The 18,622-nt window shown below is 45.2% G+C and overlaps 2 protein-coding genes across 7 annotated transcripts; one reads left to right on the top strand and one right to left on the bottom strand.

The window, feature by feature from the left end:
* Nucleotides 1-458: 458 nt before the first annotated feature.
* On the bottom strand, nt 459-8,799 carry ARMCX3 (armadillo repeat containing X-linked 3). 2 transcript variants are annotated; one of them, XM_065915005.1, is made up of 5 exons: nt 8,663-8,799; nt 8,056-8,135; nt 7,708-7,768; nt 7,361-7,431; nt 459-7,156 (listed from the first exon to the last, which is right to left on the bottom strand). In XM_065915005.1, the coding sequence occupies exon 5, from the start codon at nt 6,979-6,981 to the stop codon at nt 5,842-5,844; it is 1,140 nt and encodes a 379-aa protein (XP_065771077.1). In that variant the 5' UTR covers nt 6,982-7,156; nt 7,361-7,431; nt 7,708-7,768; nt 8,056-8,135; nt 8,663-8,799; the 3' UTR covers nt 459-5,841. The 2 variants fall into 2 exon arrangements, with proteins under 2 accessions (XP_065771077.1, XP_065771078.1); XM_065915006.1 differs by lacking the exon at nt 8,663-8,799 and adding an exon at nt 8,509-8,646.
* Nucleotides 8,800-13,764: 4,965 nt separating this feature from the next.
* ARMCX6 (armadillo repeat containing X-linked 6) lies at nt 13,765-16,703 on the top strand. 5 transcript variants are annotated; one of them, XM_065915276.1, is made up of 4 exons: nt 13,765-13,895; nt 14,224-14,302; nt 14,615-14,744; nt 15,029-16,703. In XM_065915276.1, the coding sequence occupies exon 4, from the start codon at nt 15,201-15,203 to the stop codon at nt 16,104-16,106; it is 906 nt and encodes a 301-aa protein (XP_065771348.1). In that variant the 5' UTR covers nt 13,765-13,895; nt 14,224-14,302; nt 14,615-14,744; nt 15,029-15,200; the 3' UTR covers nt 16,107-16,703. The 5 variants fall into 5 exon arrangements, with proteins under 5 accessions (XP_065771348.1, XP_065771345.1, XP_065771346.1 ...); XM_065915273.1 differs by having other exon boundaries at nt 14,660-14,744; XM_065915274.1 differs by having other exon boundaries at nt 14,660-14,740.
* Nucleotides 16,704-18,622: the final 1,919 nt, after the last annotated feature.

Below are 18,622 nucleotides of genomic sequence, written 5' to 3' on the forward strand. Positions count from 1 at the left end.
GGCTACAGTCCATAGGGTCACAAAAGAGTCAGACATGACTGAAGCAACTTGGCAAAGCATAGTATAGCGCATGCATAGAACACATTAATAGCAGGTAACGGTAAAAATGGGTGAGAAGAGGGCAGTTTTATGTTTTAATTTACATTTTATCTGTTTGAGTTGTTAATAAGCATAAAGAACTCCTATGGTTTAAGAAAATATAATAAAGAAGACTAAAATAGAGTTCACTATGAAAAATAATCTCTCAGTGCTAACTCTGAGTGCTGTCTCAGAGAGGTAGTCAAATGCCCAGGTGGATGCATAATCCTGTCCATCAATGCAGAGGCTATAATATGGTCTTCTTCCCCAGATACTAATTTTTCCACTTTCAAAGTTAAAATAAATATATCTGGGACTTCTATTCATAATTTAAAAATAACTGAAAGGCAATTCCAGAGTGTTACTAATATCTTATTATTTCCCCAAATACAGTCATTTCCACCTAAACACATATGTGTGACATATTTATAGACATTCATGAATTATGACATTCATAACATAAAGGTTTAACTTTCATATCAGAAGAAAATCAATCAGAATTTAAGCAATTTTTATAAGCAACATGGTGCGATTTAATACTTTCAATTTTTGGCTATAGATTACACAGACCAGCATAACAAGAGGTGAAGATTGATGATCTTAATACTAAATGATTACAAAGAATTAGTCTCCAAGTCAGTTTAAATGGATTTAAGATTTAGAAAACAGTTGTCTGTTTTATTTGGTCTTGCCTAGATTCCAACTTTTCTAATATCAAAAAGATAACCCATTTAATTCATTTTAAATGATGGAAGACAGTAAAAATTAAAAGTTTTCTTTTATTGATCCATTTCATTATGTCAGAATTTTCATTACAGCTTATTGAAAGAAAGCCACAAAATTTAGCAAGGTTATAGGTAAACCACATTTCAGCAAACAGAAAACTGAAGTAGAAATGGGAAAAAAACTAAAGAGGTAACAATTTGTTTTACCTTGGTTTCCAAAAAATCAATAACACGTTATCATTACGCATAAGAAGGGTGCAGAAAAGGGAGATACTAATCAATATATAGGAGGGAATGCATTACAAATACTACACTTTTCTCCTGTTATAAAATATACATTTCTCAAATCCTGTATGGAAACTAACTGATAATACATCTTAACAATCACAAAACTACTATCAACTGATAATCCACCTCTGGCTAAGGGTCATCTGGGCAGACAAAGTTTCTAATTGTGTACAGACAGAAACATGCTCTAGCTCTTGAATACAAGTATTTGATTTCAGACACAAGTCAACCCCCATAGTTGATGTGGGTGCATCAGGTTCTTCTACTTTGACAGCACCAACATCTAGCTAAGTCAGCTTGCCCCAATTCCCTAAGCACTAAATAAACAACCTTCTGATGATTATGTGGTTCCTGATGTACATTGATCTTAGGGACAGAATGTTCTGAGCAGCCAACACTAAAAATCTGTTCTATTTGGTAATTACATTTCTTAGAGTAACAGACTCTCATTCTTTTTTTATTTTCAAAAAAGAAAATCTAACCAATTTAATAACATGTTATGTCCATGTGCAAACTTAGAAATGCTCTAATGCCAAAAGAAGGCTCTAATACCCAAAGATGCTTGTAATACACTTACTCTTTCACCTTTTAAAATGTAACTGGTCAACAAGGGTCAAAGAGTTACACTTAGCCCACTGTCAGTGCTGGATCAAATTCCTTTGATATTAACCTGTTAGAATGAAGCTACCCCTCCAACAAGGCTTCTTTCCCACTCCCTCCTTTCTCCCTCTCCTCAGGCTTCTCCCCAAACCCAACAATGCCCAAGCCCTTAACACAAGCCTGAGAAGGACACAGTGGAGAGGGAAAAGCATGGAGATACACATCTCTGAAAGTAAATATGTGTCATCCTGCTTGATACCACACCTCAGGGGTCAATATCCTAGTCTTCTGCACCCGGAGATGGCAGCATGGTAGTTCTGGTTTAAAGGCAAGAAGAGCCACAGTTTGAATGGAGAAATCAGGGAAAAAAGCTTCAGTCTGGGATATGATGAAAAATGAATGTAAAATGTTAGCATTGAAAATAGTCATAATCATTCTTCGCAAAACCACTCTCAAGGGAATAGAACAGAGAAATTAACCAAACAGAGGCATAAACACAAAATTTGCCTGAACTACATCAATTTGCTAAATCTACACTTAGAATCTCTTTTGAAACAAGGCAAGTAAAATATGAATTTAAAAACAGAAAACCAGTTTCCTGAGCCTTAAATATTATGCTTTGGGTGACAATTTATAAGAGAACTATACTCCATCTTTGTAAAATCACCTTGGAACACATTTGACTGGAATAGACCCACTTAAATTCCTAAAATCAGTAGATAAAAACAAAATAGCAGAATATTCTTGAGTTCTAATTTCCTCAGTTTCCCAGAAGTTGCCATGTTCTCTAAAGAAAGGACACTGGCTCCTCCCTGCCCCCATGAGCTGCCACAATCACGGCTACTATACTAGAAGGGTGCCCTTCCCAAAATGTTTGAATGGCAACCTCTGATGTGAAAGCAGACACCAGAGTGTGGCTGGGCCGGCCCTGTGTCTTCTCTGGACCAGGCAGTCACACATCTGTCTCACATAGCACTTCCCAAAGTCCGGGTGATTCAGTTCCAAATAATACCAGGTATGGGACATCAAGATTCATGCAATGCACACAGGGCTGTTCCACAATAAGACTGGTGCTTTCTCAGTCTCCGTTCAACAACGGTCCAAAAAGTTTTGGCATCCAGCCATATATACCCAGGGCTACCTTGTTACCACAGCAACGACAATTATCATTCTGTATCAAATGCCCATTGGTGCATGACCTGGTGGCATGGAAATGAAATGATCACTCCCAAAAGACACAGAAGCACAAAAAGACTACTCTCAGTGGTCTCTCAGAGGAGGGAAGAAAGAGAGAAGTGTGAGGGAGGGAAAGGGAAGCAGAATGGGAAGGGAGGAGAGGATGAGAAGAGTCCTGCGGAGCAGATGGACACTGGTCAGGCCTGTGCCCCTGTTACAGGGTGGCTTTTTATTACCCAGGTTCACCTCATTGCCACCCCAGGTCAAAAAGTCACTCAGCACCCCAGTTCAACATGGCTTGATCAGAATATTTTCTAGATGTTCACAATACAGATCTGGGTGAGGGAACAAGTTTGTTCTTATTGTCTCTATTTTCTTAAGTATCTCCAATGAATAATTTTTAGAAGAAAAGTAGAAAAAATTTAAATCGGGTTCTGAAACTTTACCTACAGTATCATCCAATTTGATGTACAGACTATATAGGTAAAATGATAGTTAGTGTCTGGAAGGGTATCCACAGTTGGAATTCGATGCTTCTTTCCCCAGTTGCCACAATCCCTTATCCAGTTCCTTCTGCTGCTTTCCACTCTTACACTCTGCACCTTCTCTCTGGGGATCACATTCACTCCCATGTCCTTAGTTATCATTTCTTCTCTGGTGGCCCCCAAATCTATGTCTGCAGCCTGGTCTTTTCTGAGCACCAGATCAATACACTCAAACGACATTAGGGTATATCCATCTAGATGGCACACAGGTATCTCAAAGTCAATTTATTTTAAATGGATAAGGCTTTCCCTCCCAAATCCTTGTTTCCTGCCTAATAATAGAGCAAGAAAAAATTTTAATTCCTTTACCCTCATTCACCCTTAAAACTGACGTCAAAGGAGCTCCAACATGTGCATGATTCAATAGTCACCATACTCAACAACTTTAAGCTGATCAATCCTTGATCCTTTTGTCTACTATAGGCAACATCTGAGTAAGTATATGGAAGCCTGGAGCTAAAACAAGATCATAACTGAACAGAGATTTTACCCTTTCCTGGACTTAGGTATAAAGTAGGATAACATCCCCAAACTGACCAATGATACATTGTAAGGGCAGGTGAGATCATGTCTGATAAAACGTTTTGAGTACTTAGAAAAAAGAAAAGCCTATTTCTTTAAGAAACTATGGTTAACAGTTGCCTTGCAGGAATGACATCACTCTACACAGTAGTCACTTAATAAATGCTAACCTTTATTGTTGTTATTATTTATTAAATGATGCTGACACTTGGCAAAATGCCCCTAGCAACACAAAGGTCAACCAGAACAACTATTGACCCTGAATTCTAGGGAACTAAGTGTGCTCATTTTTCTTAATTAATTGCTATGTGCCAGAAAATTCTAAGTATTTCACATATATAACTTCATTTAATTCTTACAGTGAGCCCCATCTTTAGCACTCATCTATTATTTCAGAGAGAAAGCTTCAACCCATCTTATGTTTAATGCAAATACTTTTTCTACTCAGTTCATTCTCCAATCAATCACCTGCTCCATTCCCAACACTTTCCTTTTTCAAAAACTTTTGAAAAATCAGTATTTGTTTTAGGTTAATAAGAACACACAGATGAATAAAAAGTAAAAAGGTAAAAATTACACTATCCTTCCACCCAAAAGACAATCACTGTTACTATATGGATGTCTGTAATTCCAGAGTTTTTAGTGTCTACTTAAATATCTTATATTCTCAGAAAAATTGAATCATACTAAGAAGACTCCTATCTAACCTACCTTTCTCACTTACCAGTGCATGATGAATATCATTCCCTGACAATATGGATTGCAATTGACATATTTATCTTATACCATGTGAATATTCCTTAATTTATGTAACCAATCCAGTGTGCTAAATTGTTTAAGTTGTTTGTAATTTTTACTATTTCACACAGCGCTTGGATAAACAGCCTTGCACATACAATCTTTGACCAATGATTCAATTATTTCCTTAGGACAAAGGGATTACACATTTTAAGGCTAATGATATGTATTACCAAATGGCCCTCTGCAAACCTCGTGCCAGTGTAAGCGAATTCCTACCACCAGGGTTTGAAAGACTCCATTTTTGCCATACTCTCAAGGACACTGCATAGTAGGTGAGAGAGGGACTTCTATATGAATTCCAATTATTCTTTCTAGTCAAAATTATTCACTGGCTCTCAGCGTTCGGTGAGGTAATATTCAAACAGTTCTCCACAAACTGGCTTCAGCCAACTTTCCAAATTTATTTACTTCTGGTCACACTTTCCACTCTAAACAGACTAGTCTCCTCACTGTCACAGCAAGAGAGTTCCTACCTCCATGCCTTTCTCACACCAGTCCCCTTCACTCCCATCACATGGAACTCCCTAACTATCTACCCCACTGAGGATTCATTTTAAATGAACACTTCTTCCATAAATCTGTAGCTGACTACTGTATCCCGCAGAAACCTTTGCTTTCTTGTGCTCTGAGTGCGAATACTTAACAAAGAGTATATGCTTGAGATATTCTGTTTTCTTTTTGTTTGTATGTTTCTTATCTCTCCAACTAGATTATAAACCAAAAGACAAGTGTGGTTTCTCTTTTTTTTTCTTTCCAGCATTAACACACAACTTCACTGATGATACACAAATGCAGTCAATGCAAATGACAGGAGGGAGCTTATTTATGAGGAATTGGTTCACTGTCACTTGTGCAGAAGAAATAGTAAAAATATTTCAATCTAGGCAGTGAGATAAAAAGCAACAAACGTTTTCAGAACAGGTAGTGATATTCATTCATCCAGCTTAGGCCTGCAGACCAACTCAGATAAATATCAGCATTGACGATACAATATGATATTCATTACTCAAAACCGGCAGCTGAAAGGATTCCTTTACCATATAGACAAGGTGGAGAAAAGGAATAGTTTACAACATGTGTTGCTTCTAAACTACAAAATCAAGAACTTATTCCTGGCTCTTTGGGAACATATTCTCAGCCAGTTTGGCCACAAATTTTCCAACTTTCACTTTTACCAAAAAATCATGATGACTTTCTAGCCCCAGAATCTTATCAGCACACACCTGAAATTCTTTTAAAAAGAAAAAAAGTGAACCTTCGCTGAATTGATTCTGAGTAGATTCATTTTCCTCCCATTTAAAATTGTCATTTATGTTCTCGAATATGACCAGAAGTTTAAGAATCACCTCTTTGTTCTCCTTCTTATTAAAGAGGGAACCCAGCGAGGATGGTACTTGGGCCCTGAGCAGTTCTCTAGTCATGGCTGGATTTTCAGCCAAATTCAAAAGGAGTTTCAAAACCTGAAATTTGGTTTCTTCATTTCCTGCTGAAAATAAACGGAAAAAGTCTGAAATGGAATTAGCAAGCATGTGCTGATACTCATTAGTAACAGTCATGTTCGTAAGCAATCTTAGTCCTGCCAGCTGCACAGATGAGTTCAATCGAGAAGTGATTGTGTCATCACAGACTTGATTCATGTATATCTTAAGCCTGCGCTGATTTTCAGCATTCACACTCAAGTTATTTAGGACAATTAAAGCCTTTTCCTTAACTATGGGATCCCGAGTATTGAGAATCTTTGCAACAATTGGGAGACCACCCAGATCACGAATAATATCTCTGTTAAATGCATAAGCAGCATTGTTACCCAGAGCAATTAAAGCTGCTTCAAGAATATAAGGCTTTTCAGACATCTCAACCAAGCAAAGAACTTTCTGCAGCTCTTGAGGGGACAAAATAGTATCATCTGAATTGGGGGAAGCCCTTTTCTGGACAGCTCGACGAGCCCGGGTGGCCCTGGCCCTTGCCCTGGCCCTAGCTCTGGTTCCAGCCTCAGTCCCAATCCGGGCCCAAGGTGGGTACCATACTATACCTTTGTTCTCACTGTTGTCATCATCATCATCAGACCAGTCATTGTACCTGGCCCCAGGGCAATCGCCAACATCATCCACATCCCCAGACCCGCCCTCAGCCATTTTCTCCTTGTTCTGTTTTCTCCCTCTGGTCAGTCTATAAATGCAATAGCAGGCACCAGCCCCAATCACCAGTCCCGCAGTCACCCAGCCTACTTTCCTGGCGTAGCCCATGCAATCGTCCCTGATGGTATCAGGGACCAAGGAACAAAGTAGTCACTCAGGCTGGGGGAGGAGGGCTATGGGCCTGGCCTGGATGCAGGCCTGTGGAGGATGATCGTCTTCAGCCACTTCAAGGCCACGACAACTGATTCTGGAGGTGGAGTTTCTCTTCTCCTTGTGTTGTCCTCTGCAGAGAGTTGCACAGAGGGACAAGCAAATGAGTTCTTGGTAGAAAACGCAGATTGTTAACAAACTCTTTCCCCCTCATTTCACTCTCCCCAGCCCACCTCCTCCCCAAGCCTATATAAAGGCAGTGGAGCCCATCCTCTTTGCTGGGGCCTCAGCTACCCCAAACTTGGATGTTCCCAGGGAGTGGCACCATTGCACTAACCTCCTCCAGACAAGCAGTTTGCCCCTTCTTCCCTCCCCTGGAGGTGTGCCACGCCCAGCAACGCTTGCAACCTGCAGAGAGACCAGAGCCAATGAGAACTGAAGCCTTGATGGATTGACTGTTCCTCCATTTGTTGCTTTCCTGATTCACCTATCTAGGTTGTCAGATTTAAAAAAAACACACACACACAACCTCTCTCTGCCATCCAAAACATGCACATGCCTGCCGCTTCCCTAGCCTGAAATGGGAGAGATGTTGGGGAAATAATAACATTGGGTGAGCCTGTCCAACCGCGGGCAATTTCCAACCCCTCCCCCATTCCAGGCAGCCCCCACGCCCAAACCGACCTCTACTGATCCGAGGAAACTTCCTCCCTCGTTTAAACTGGTGCCACCTGCTACAGCAGACCTGCAGGATGACAGATCGAAAACATGGGGACTAAGTACTGTTGAGAGAAGAGGATTATGAACAAACTATCTGATAGGTTTCCCTTCTGTCATTCTCCCCCACCCCACCCCCCACGACACACGGGCGCGCACGCACACACACACACACACACTGCACGCCATTTCGCCACAGTCCCAAGAGTGTGAGAAACACACTCAGACTCAGACCTAACCTAGATTATCGCTACCTCTGGTTTCTCCCCACCCCATCCTCCCACCGCCCCCGTTAGGGTCTCCAGATGGTCTTACCCTCAAATCGACCTTCACGAATCGGGGTTAATTTCCTTCCTCTTCTCTAGCCTGGCGTGGTGCCGCAACCTACGGAAAGACTGGCAACCCGGGAGAGGCTCGGATCCACAAGACACAGAGCCATGGTCAGGAAGACACAGTCACAGTCAGAAAGACGGGAAACTGCCGCGACCTAGTGCTTGGTGGACGGATCGGTCCCCAGAACAGAAAACTCTGTCCTTAATTCGGGGCCTGGCTGTCAAAGATTTCCCACCCTTTCGACCCCTCTCGGGGTTCTGCTGACACATCACGTTGCACCTCCCCTCCCCATGTCCAGCCTTTCCTCTCTGGCACCGTCTTGGAGGACTGGGGGCCAACACCCAGGGCACAGCTCCCTTTCCAGATTACGGCCTCGGTTCCCACCAGATTCCCACGTTCCGATCTCTGAGCTCCTCCCAAACACCCCCTGCTCACCATTTCGCAGCATCAGAATGGGCTGCGGGCGGGACAGACGTCTTGGAAAGTCGGCGGCGAGTGGAAGAGACGACGGAGGCGCCCCAGGATCCGCGACGGTTTCCGCCCTGCACCCTCGGCCACCCCCACCTTCTGGAATCTCCCAGGCACTGACCTGCACGGATCCGGGACAATCTCCTTCTCCTGCTCCTTTCCTCTGCTGCAGGCCCGCTGGCCCTCGGGGCAATGGGGAGCTGATACTCAGACGGGAACAACGACCAGAACAAGAAGGACTTCTGCACACGTCAGCTCTTGGTCACGTGAGACCTACGTCATCCACCAACTCGGGTCCCCAATTTCCCCTCCCACCAGCAGTGCGGCAGAAGAGGGCCCGCCCCCCTCCCTTCCCTCCCCCATAGCAGGCCTTGTTACTCTCTTTCTTTCCTAATCCCATCTCCCTGTAGTGGTGTTTGCCTTCCTCTGATTACCAGAAAGGGACAGCATCTTCCCCTGGGGTTACTGGCCACTTGTACTTTTTGAAAAATTGCCTCTTCCTACCCTGGACTCCTGGGACAGTAACCTCTCCTTCCACCTCCCTGCCTCCCAGCTATAAATGTCTACCATTTCCTCTGAAATCTAGTCCCAGATCTGAAAAGAAAAAGCCATCAGAAAAGGAGACCTGGAGTGAATGCAATTTTTTTCCTTACCTACTGTTTTGTTGCTGTTCTTCTTCTTTCAGTTCTGCCCTTTCCCACCCCCAGACTGCATTCTTTTTAGGAGAAAAAAAATGGCTGTAAAGCTATTTTCATTTGGTTAAAAAAAAGAGTGGGAGAGTGATGTTGGGTGATGGCCTCCAAAAGTCCCACATTTTCTCACTTGTAGGGAGTGTTACACACTTCACTCAAAGCAATCTTAGTGTCTTCTGGGGCCTAGCACATAACACAATCCTAAATAAGCTCATCAGTGTGTCTGAGAATACATAAATCTTCTGACTAGACCAGTCTTCTCAACAAGAGAGCTATAGATTTTCACTTTCATCAGTTAGCAAGGCACAGGAACCCTCAGAAGCCAGCTACACAGAAAAGGTTGAGTGGTAATCACAAGTATGTCATGGATGTCTGTCAGATAGGAGGCATGCACACTGACAAAGTGAGTGACATACAAAGAACATTACAAAATATACAAATGGACAACAGCATCTTTAAATGAAGTAGGTGTTAGAGGTGTTAGACCAAGTCAAAATTGGCTGAAGTCAGCATACAGCAAGTACTGTGAAACCTTTTCACTGACTGTATTGATGAATTCAACAACTCACCTGTCAGCAATGAGCGAACTTTTAAGAAAGTTCCCACTTTTAAGAAAGTGGGAAAAATAATAAAACAATGTCATAACACAGGGTCTATAGTGTGATATGCCCTGATAGTTAAGATATAAGGTTGTTATCTGAGTATTAAAATTTTAAGATCCACAGACAATATGGGAGTAAATCAAGAGACTGGGAAATTTGGGAACAGGCAGAATTCCAGAGAAATTCATATCAATGTAACTTCTGAAAAATAGTACTAGGATATGACTAAAATGTATTTTTTTCTTCCATTTTTATTGAGATACAGTTGATATACAGTACTGTGTAAGGTTAAGATGAACAGGATATGACTGAAATTTAGTAAGCAGATAGCAAATAAACTGTATGATTCTGTGTTTAGAGAAAGATCATGTGCGGTGAAGGGGCTTATTCAAACAGGAGTATATGAAAAGAAGAGTCAGAGGAAAGTGTTGATAGTTCCCACCCAAGCACTGTCTGGAGGAGAGGGAGTCTTGGCTAAGATGCGTGGAAAAATTAGCTTTCTTTGGCAGAACCATCCCCATGATGTGTACGTGTACTTCAAGTTTCTTAGCTGAAAGCCACTTCTTAAAGTGCACCAATGCCCTTGCTCTGTGATTGCAGGCTTACCACACAACCTTCTGAAGTTGTGTCTTCCCAAGTAGTAGCTTGCCAATGGGGAGAGAAGGGGCTGGTAAAACTAACAGAAACCTCTAGTACCCCTGACGGTTGTACTTCTCAGGATAAATTTTTCAGTTGTCATTTCCTTGTGAGACTTAGCTTCCCTGTGGCCTTCTTACAGGGAGGGAATGCAGAGATCCATGGGTTTGGGCATTCAGATATAGATTTATATATGTCTCTCTGAATGAGAGTCTTTACTTGACACAGGCATCTGTTCTCACTATACAGACAAATTCAGGTATTGATCATGAAGGGATGAGCACAATACTTTGTACTGTAGATACGACTGCGTGAAATCCTGTCAAGGAAGTCAGGTAGCTTTGGCCTAGAAGACAGCCTTGTGCACCACCATTTCAGAACTGCACCTCTCTAATATTCAGTGACAACTAAAGCATGCTGTGGCAAATATACCCCCAGCACCCCAGTCACAGCTGGGCAAAAGATGCATATCCAAAATAGTTAAAGTGCTCCTGCAAATCAACAATAATCTCTGAAACAGTTTACAGTTCTCTCTAGGAAAAGAAAGGAAGTGCATTTCACATTTTACATGCCCTGTCATTTTCCACAGCAAAAGGGTGGGCATTGTGCCCAAAACAAACCAACTCAATACTTACTCTTACTGAAATTTAAACCTGAACAAAGATAGAAAACCAAACATCAGTGGAAGTTTATGGCATCCTGAAGAGACCATCTGTCAGTTCCTCCTACCTTGACACCTCAGAGCTGATGCTAGTCTTCGACATTCCCTCACTAAGTTAAACAGATGTGGTTTCTGTTGCTTGCAATCAAGCAAAATTAACTAATACACAACACAAAAACAACATGATACAAAAAGTAATACAGCTTTTAAAGATAACAACTTTCTATCATTTATTTTTCTTACCCTCCAAAATTCCATCAGTGTTACCATCTGCTGATCCTTTTATGTTTTTGAATACTTTATAAATCATGCATCATATATGACCATAAACTGATTTGAGCCAAAAGGTTCCTTTTGACAGTGGACTCACATAGTCTTTTTGAAGACTTGTCTGAGGGATTGCTTAAGGATTTTCCCTTTTTGCTTTTGAAATGGTATGTCAGGCAAATAGCATGCCCTTAAATAAATATTTGTTGGTGGGTGTATAATGAAGGGAAAATAGATTTTAAATGTCAGTCCCCAGGTTCCTTGGTAGGAATTGTGGATCAAAATGACACAGAGAATTGAAAGGATTATCATTCCCATGGGGTTTAGGAAGTTTAAGAGAGGGAGTGGATCCAAACAGGAAAGATCTGACAGCCTGGGAGAATGGCGGTCAGGGGTTATACACTGGAAAAATTGAAAAATATACTGAAGGGGAAAGATATTTTTAACAAATGAGGAGAGGTAAGAGTGGAGCTTTTGTCCCTGAAGCATGGCTAAGTAAGAGTTGTGAAATGATTCCTTATTGTAGAGCCACGTCAGTGACACCTGTCTTTCTTAAGTTTTACATGCTCTGCAGTTCTTTCTAATGTATATATTCAAAATAAATAAAAGCCACTTTTTAAGTTCTTAGCAGCCAAAAGTTGAATGATAGTTAAATCTGCAAGTTCTGTTAGTAAGGCTTCATAAATATAAATCACTTCCCTTGGAGAAGTAAAATAAAGGATGATAAAAAGAACAGTGTAAGGAGATGATGGCAAAACAAATGAGTTAGGGGTTTAGAGAGATGAGTTGTAATGTTGGTGTGTTTGAACTATAAATGTTTAAGGAAGACCAGAAAGTTGTGACGTGTTCTTGACTTGTAAATTTTTCACTAGCAAGGAACTCTGGGCTTCCTGGTTCACCTCCTGAAAGGGCCTCCCCCACACAGGGGCCCCTCACCCAGGGAGCTTCCTGCTGGAGTGTCACATTTCAGTGTTCTAAGAAAGAGGCTGCCTGAAGGGTTTATATTTAGAGCATGACTCCCCAGCGGGGACAGCTGGATGTCTGGGAACTAAGTTCTGCAGACTTTGTCACTACCTTCTGGGATTATTCTGAGGGACTTGTATAGATGGTACAATGAAATTGTAACAGAAGGGAGAGGGTGAAAAGACCTTTTTTTCCGGGCAACACTGCTTGGGGTCCTATGAACTGTGCCTTTTGTGAGGGAAAAAGGACATGGATCTCAAGGGCTGTCAGGTTGTTGCAGTGATTTACAGTCACCCACAGACCCTCACCATTATTTCCACTGGAAAAGGCTCAACACCAGGCACTGCTAAGGGGACATACAGTGCACAAATGACAAATACCACAGGTCTTTCACCAGTGTCGTGATCAAATGAAAATTCCACCTATCATTTTCATCAATGGGCTAGCAAGGAATTCTCTAATTTCTGGATGATTTATGGATTACACCATGAAACTTGAGAATAGATTTTAAATAAAGAGCTTTGAATGAAGAGCAAGCTAATCTGTGAAGTTACTAATTTGTAAGGTTCATCTGAAGACATAAGATTCATTGGAATTTGGGGTCTGCAGAGAGTCTGTCCTTCAAAACCAGAATGGAAGCCATCCAGCAGTCTTCTCTAACAAGTAACAGTTCAGCCAAGAAGAAAGGGATAGTGGTTCACTTCTCTAAACTGGTAACAATTAAAACACTGACCAATTTACTATAGATTCATTTTATTCATCAATTTATAAATCATATTGAAAGCACACTGGCTTTGTTTGTAAGGGTATGTTTTTAAAGTGTCATATGCTATTTGAAAACTGCTATCTCCTCTGCAGTCAGAAGAAAATATTTTCAATGTACAAATTAGCTTAAATTGATGAGGCCTTCATATTAACTAGGAAATCTTGTTTTATACACACACACACACACACATATATTTGTATTTTCTGACTACAAAATAGTAACTTGAGTCAATTAAGAAAGAATGGAAGAAATAGAATATAAATATATTAAAAATAGTAACAAAAATCTCCCTGTTACTTGGGCTTTTTTTCCCTGGCCCTCTGCTTAATTTTGGTGCAGAGACTGCATGTGGGAAGGGGTAGAAATGAAGAAAGAGGGGACAGGAGTTTCAGAGCCAAAGAAACGGTAAGACATTCCCCTCAAAAGAAGTGTAAGTAAATGATAGACCCAGGAAAATTTTTCTGTAATTAGAGAAAGCCAAATGCAAACACCAGACAGCCACGGTCACTTCTGGCTTCTGGTATTGTTACAGAGGAAAAGAGTGACAAGGCCCCTTGTGATGGGGGGAGGTACTGGGCAGGCTGGCGCCTGCCGCACTGCTTGTGGGAGTGGAAATTGGGGGCCAGAGCTCACTGGTGACGCGGTCGTCACGTGACCAGAGCTGCCTAGAGCAGAAGTACTGCTAGTCGCCTCCGTCTGGGTACCAGCCCCCCATATCACTCTGCAGGCGCGTGAAGGAAGAAGGAAAGTAGCCACCGGCGTTGCAGGTCGGTATGAGCGTGGGCTTTGCTTGGAGGGAGATGGGGCTGGGAGAAGGCCAAGAGCGCCACGGATCCAGGTTCCGGCAGGCAGGGGTCTGTGTCCCCTTCTCGCCTACTTTCTAAATACTGCCGTCCCCCTCTTCATGCCCATTTTTGTGGAAAGAATTGGCGGACTTCGGGCGGCGGGTGAGGGAAGTGAATGGCTGGTACAGAGACTCCGAGGAAAGAAAGGTTCTAGTATCAGGGCACTTGTGTCCCGAGTGCTGCTCCGTCCACCAAGCACTCCGTTCCCTCTGTCTCCCCTCCACCGCCACCCCCCACCGTCTGTCTGCAGGTTTGTAGATCTGTTGGCCAGTAGGTCGCCAGGGAAAGTCGCGGCGACGGAAGGACCCAAGTGCTTTGGGACCGTGCAGGTCGGTGTGAAGGTGGAAAGAAGCTTGGCCCCTGGGTGGGGGTGGCGGTGGGGATGAGGGAGGGGGGCTGGGATCGCTACGGGCGGGGTCTGAGCCGCCCTCTCCAGGCCCCTTCCTCCATACCCCCTCGCATTTCGGCTCAGGGAAAGGGGTGTGGCGGCCTTTGCTGGGGAAATGGCGGACAAGGGGGGAGGGGTGGGGAAACCAGTGTTAGGAAAGTCAGGAGGGTGTGAGAAATATTTTAAGCTCAAAGGCTGGAAATTCAGAAAAGGGACCTGTGTTCTCATTGCTGATCCATCCACTACACTTTAGCTTTCCAAAGCTGGCTATCTGTTGTTCCCTCTGTCCTTCTGCCAGACTGTCCATCAATCACTGTGGGAGGACCACTGACCACAGAAGACAAGAGAAGAAGGAATTTACTGGCTTTGGTAGAGGTTGGTAGGTGAGACTGCCTCTAAGTCTTTGGGGCTGGGGGTGTGGTGGAGGAGGAGACTACCTGTCACCGTCCTGGCCATTATAGCCCAGTCCCAACTCCTGCCATTCTCTGTAGGCCCTGGGAGACAAATGGTGGGTCCTGAAGGGAGACAGAGGATGACAGAAAAGAACAAAGAACTTGTGGCCAAATAATCCACCTCTCTCAGCCAGAACTCAAACTCCACTCTGTCTGTCTTGTGAGGCAAAAATCCAGGTATTGCCAAAAGCCCTAATATAATTTTTCACCCATAGATTCATCACAGGAGAGCCTCAGGAGCCGGGAATAGGCTGAAGCTGACTCCCCTCCACCATCACTCACCCTGGCCTTAAGAACCCTCTTCTTTCAAGTGAAACAAGACCCTCTCCTGTTCTGTCCTACCGCACCCCACCACCCCTGTCCGCCCCCAGCTGAACAGACCTGAACATGGGCCGGGCTCGGGAAGTGGGTTGGATGGCCGCAGGACTGATGATTGGGGCTGGTGCCTGCTACTGCGTTTACAAACTAACCATAGGAAGAAATGACAGTGAGAAGTTGGAGGAGGAGGAAGAGGAATGGGATGATGAGCAGGAACTGGATGACGAGGAGTGCGAGACTTGGTTTGATTTGACAACTATGGCACGGCCCTGGAGTGAGGACGGGGACTGGACTGAACCTGGGGCACCCGGTGGTGCCGAGGACAGACCTTCAGGTGGGGGCAAAGCCAGTCGAACATACCTGGTAAAACAGCGCCCGTTCCCTTATGAACACAAAAATACTTGGAGTGCTCAGAGCTTTAAAAATTTCAGTTGTGCTCTTGGCCTCTCCAAGGGCCCTTTCATTCAGGGAAAAGTGTTGTTAGCTGAGCCCAAGGATGCCAGTTTTTCATTTAGCCGTGATATCAACAGTCATTTGGCCAGCCTCTCCATTGCTGGAAACACAATCCCGACTCCCGACCCTGCTGTTGAGGAGGGAAAGGCTTTGTGTGCCCCGGATAACTTGAATGCCAGTGTTGAAAATCAGGGCCAGATGAAGATGTGCACCAGCCAAGTGGGTCGGGAGACTGTGTCCCTTTGCTCCAGCTCATTTCTGCAGCAGGCTGGATTAAATTTGTTAATAAGCATGACAGTTATTAATAACATGCTTGCCAGGTCCGTTTCAGGCTTGGTGTTTCCTTTGATACCAGAGGGAAGTGAATGTGCTGAGGGGCAGGTTGTGAAACCCCTGACGGGTTTGTCTGAAAAGCCAGCCTTGTCGGGGGAGTTGCTGGGAGCCCAAGCGCTATGCCCCTCCCTGCCCCTCTCTGTCAGGAACACAAAGAGACAGCTTCTCTCAGAAACCCTGGCCTCTTAAGTGGCCCCTCCAACAGGGTGGGACTGATCCACTCCAAAACAAAGCCCAGTCAATGGGTGAACACACACTTGTGTTCTCAAAGACTCTGCAGTGGGTGCTATTGAAGACCCAGCCTTAGCTGGATCAGCACACCTCTGGGTGAAAGTTGCACTTGCTAAATCCAGGACCACACTCTTACTGGTCAAGCAGGGGTTCCCACAAAGCTTTGAGTAACCTCTTGGTCTTTCAGTCTGCAGGCAATGTGCATTGTAAATTGCTCCCTTGCAGCCTTCTTCCTGTGGTAAAGAGGTCCTTTCAGCTGCCAGCTGTGGTTAAAGAACAACATGTTCTAGCCTCAGTGGGGATGCCTGGCCTGTGGTGGTCTCTGTGTCTAAGCTGGACCATGTTGGGGAGACCAGACCCATATGGGGGCTTGTGCCAAAAACGTATCAGTTGCTGCTTAGATGGGATTCTTTCCATTTACTCTCTTTTCTTTGCGAGCCTATGAACGATACTTATTGAGCAAAAAAGTACACTCCTCTTCTATGTGCTGTACTGACTTAACCTCGTCCACCAAGTCTGCATTTTTATGTATCATCAATAAAGCTGTGTGCTTTAACTGGCAAAAATGAGACCCGGTACTTGTTTCTGAATCTCTAGTCTGCGTGAGGGGAAAGACCAAAATACATGATCTATGCTAACTGACTGGGGCCATGTGCTCCTGACAGATGCCCACTTAGCAGTGCCCACAGGAGGCTGGGGAAGAGATGGGCTGCAGGGTTCAGGAGGAGCCTCCAGAAGGGGCTGGGGCAGGGAAGGGGGTGAGGGGTGGGATTAAGAAGGACTCTTGGGAGGACTAGAAGAGGCAACGCCTTGAAGCAGGCAGCACAGTGCCTGATGCAGAGAAGTCCTTCCCGCGATGAAGGTGTCTTTCCTCACCTGCTGGCCGAGAGAGGAAGGTCAGCGCCCTTGGGTCGGTCTGTGTGTCCCGTCGTCCCGCTGGGCAACCCATCCCTGACATTTGATGCCCAATTATAGCAGTAACAGTTGCTACGTGCTGAGGGCCTGCTTGGTGGTGTTCTCCCTCCTGAGAAGCAGCTGTGCAACCTACTTGCAGGCCTCCTCCCTTCCTTGGGAGACCAAGCCCAAATTCCTGGCCGAGCGAGAAGGCTTGGCCCTTGCTTCCTCTGGGGAACCTCTTTTCTGCCCTCTCCGGATACTCCTGTGGGATCCAGGAAGGAGACAATGGAGACGTCCACGGATCCCCGAGGGGTGGGGGAGGGCAGATGCTGAGGGGCGTGGCATGGCCATGGCTGGTCCACCCAGAAGGACACATGTTCATGCTGTCCATGCAAGCTCCCGGCACCCCTGGGAGGAAAGGAAGAATGTGGCTCTGCACACTGAAAGCTCCATGAATCTGTGCAACTCATTCCACCGCCCCTGCCCACATTTCCAGACCCCTCCCAGCAAGCCTCAGCCCCGGGTCAGCAGGTTCCCTGGGTGTTTTGCTGTGTCATGAAGTGGTCCTCCTCCTCAAAGGCCAGGCTCACGTAGGGGACAAGAAGCTTCCTTTGAGCAGTGCTTCCCGTGAGCCCAGTGCCTTCTCCTGGTCCCCCTGGGGTGTGGCTCTGGGACACTGTGCCCTGGTCATCAGTGATGTCCCAGGGTACTGCCTTCTGAATGCCCTTGACCATGCAGAGCAGTTTTATTTCAGTGCTTCCCTCCCTTCTTCTGGAGCCTGGGGCAGGGGGGTGCAGGTGGCGTGCCACTCTCCTGCTTGTACTCATGCCCCCCCACAGTTTGGGCTGCCTAGTGATCATGGGGGCCTGCCAGAACTCTGCCGCTTCCCGGGCCCTGGCGCCTTGCTGGCCAGCATGTGACTGTGGCTGCTGTGACACCACAGCCCCAGCAAGGTTCACCAGGCTGGGGCTTCGTTTGCTGGCTCTGGGGCCCTGTTTTCTAAGAGCTACTTACCTGATCCTTCCTTTGTGGGAGCCCACCTGAGCCAGCCTCAGGTGGGCGGGGCAGTCTGTTTCCCAGGCAGGACTGCCCTCAGGCAGCCCCTCATCCACTTGTCCAGTGGAGCCTGCTGGCCAGGGGCATCTTCAGCAACACGTTATTGCTCAGCCTCAGTGATCTCTGCCCTAACTCAACCACAGCATTTCTGCTTGCTCCTGGCTTGGTGTCCCAAATGACCACGTGCTTCCTTCCTCCTCTGCTCTCTGCCAAGTCCCCGCTTGAGTCCCGCCACAGGCAGTGCTCCACCATCTCCGAGGCGGGCACTAGGCCCTCTCAGGCCACAACTCACTCCGATCTCAGGCAGGGCCTGGGAGGCCTCTGCCCACCTCCTGAGCACCTCTCTCACAGGACAGCCTGCCAGCCCTGAAGTGTCTCCATGCTGGGGTCTTGGCCCAAGTCACGACCCCTCTCCACGAGCTGGCACTGCCCTCCCTGAAACACTCCCTGTGTGGGGAAGCTCTGGACCCTGGCTGGCCTCAGTTGCCCTTGGCCGGCTGCTGTGCCAGGGCAGGAGCCCA

The sequence above is a fragment of the Muntiacus reevesi genome, chromosome X, assembly GCF_963930625.1.
Source record: "Muntiacus reevesi chromosome X, mMunRee1.1, whole genome shotgun sequence".
Lineage (NCBI taxonomy): Eukaryota > Metazoa > Chordata > Mammalia > Artiodactyla > Cervidae > Muntiacus > Muntiacus reevesi.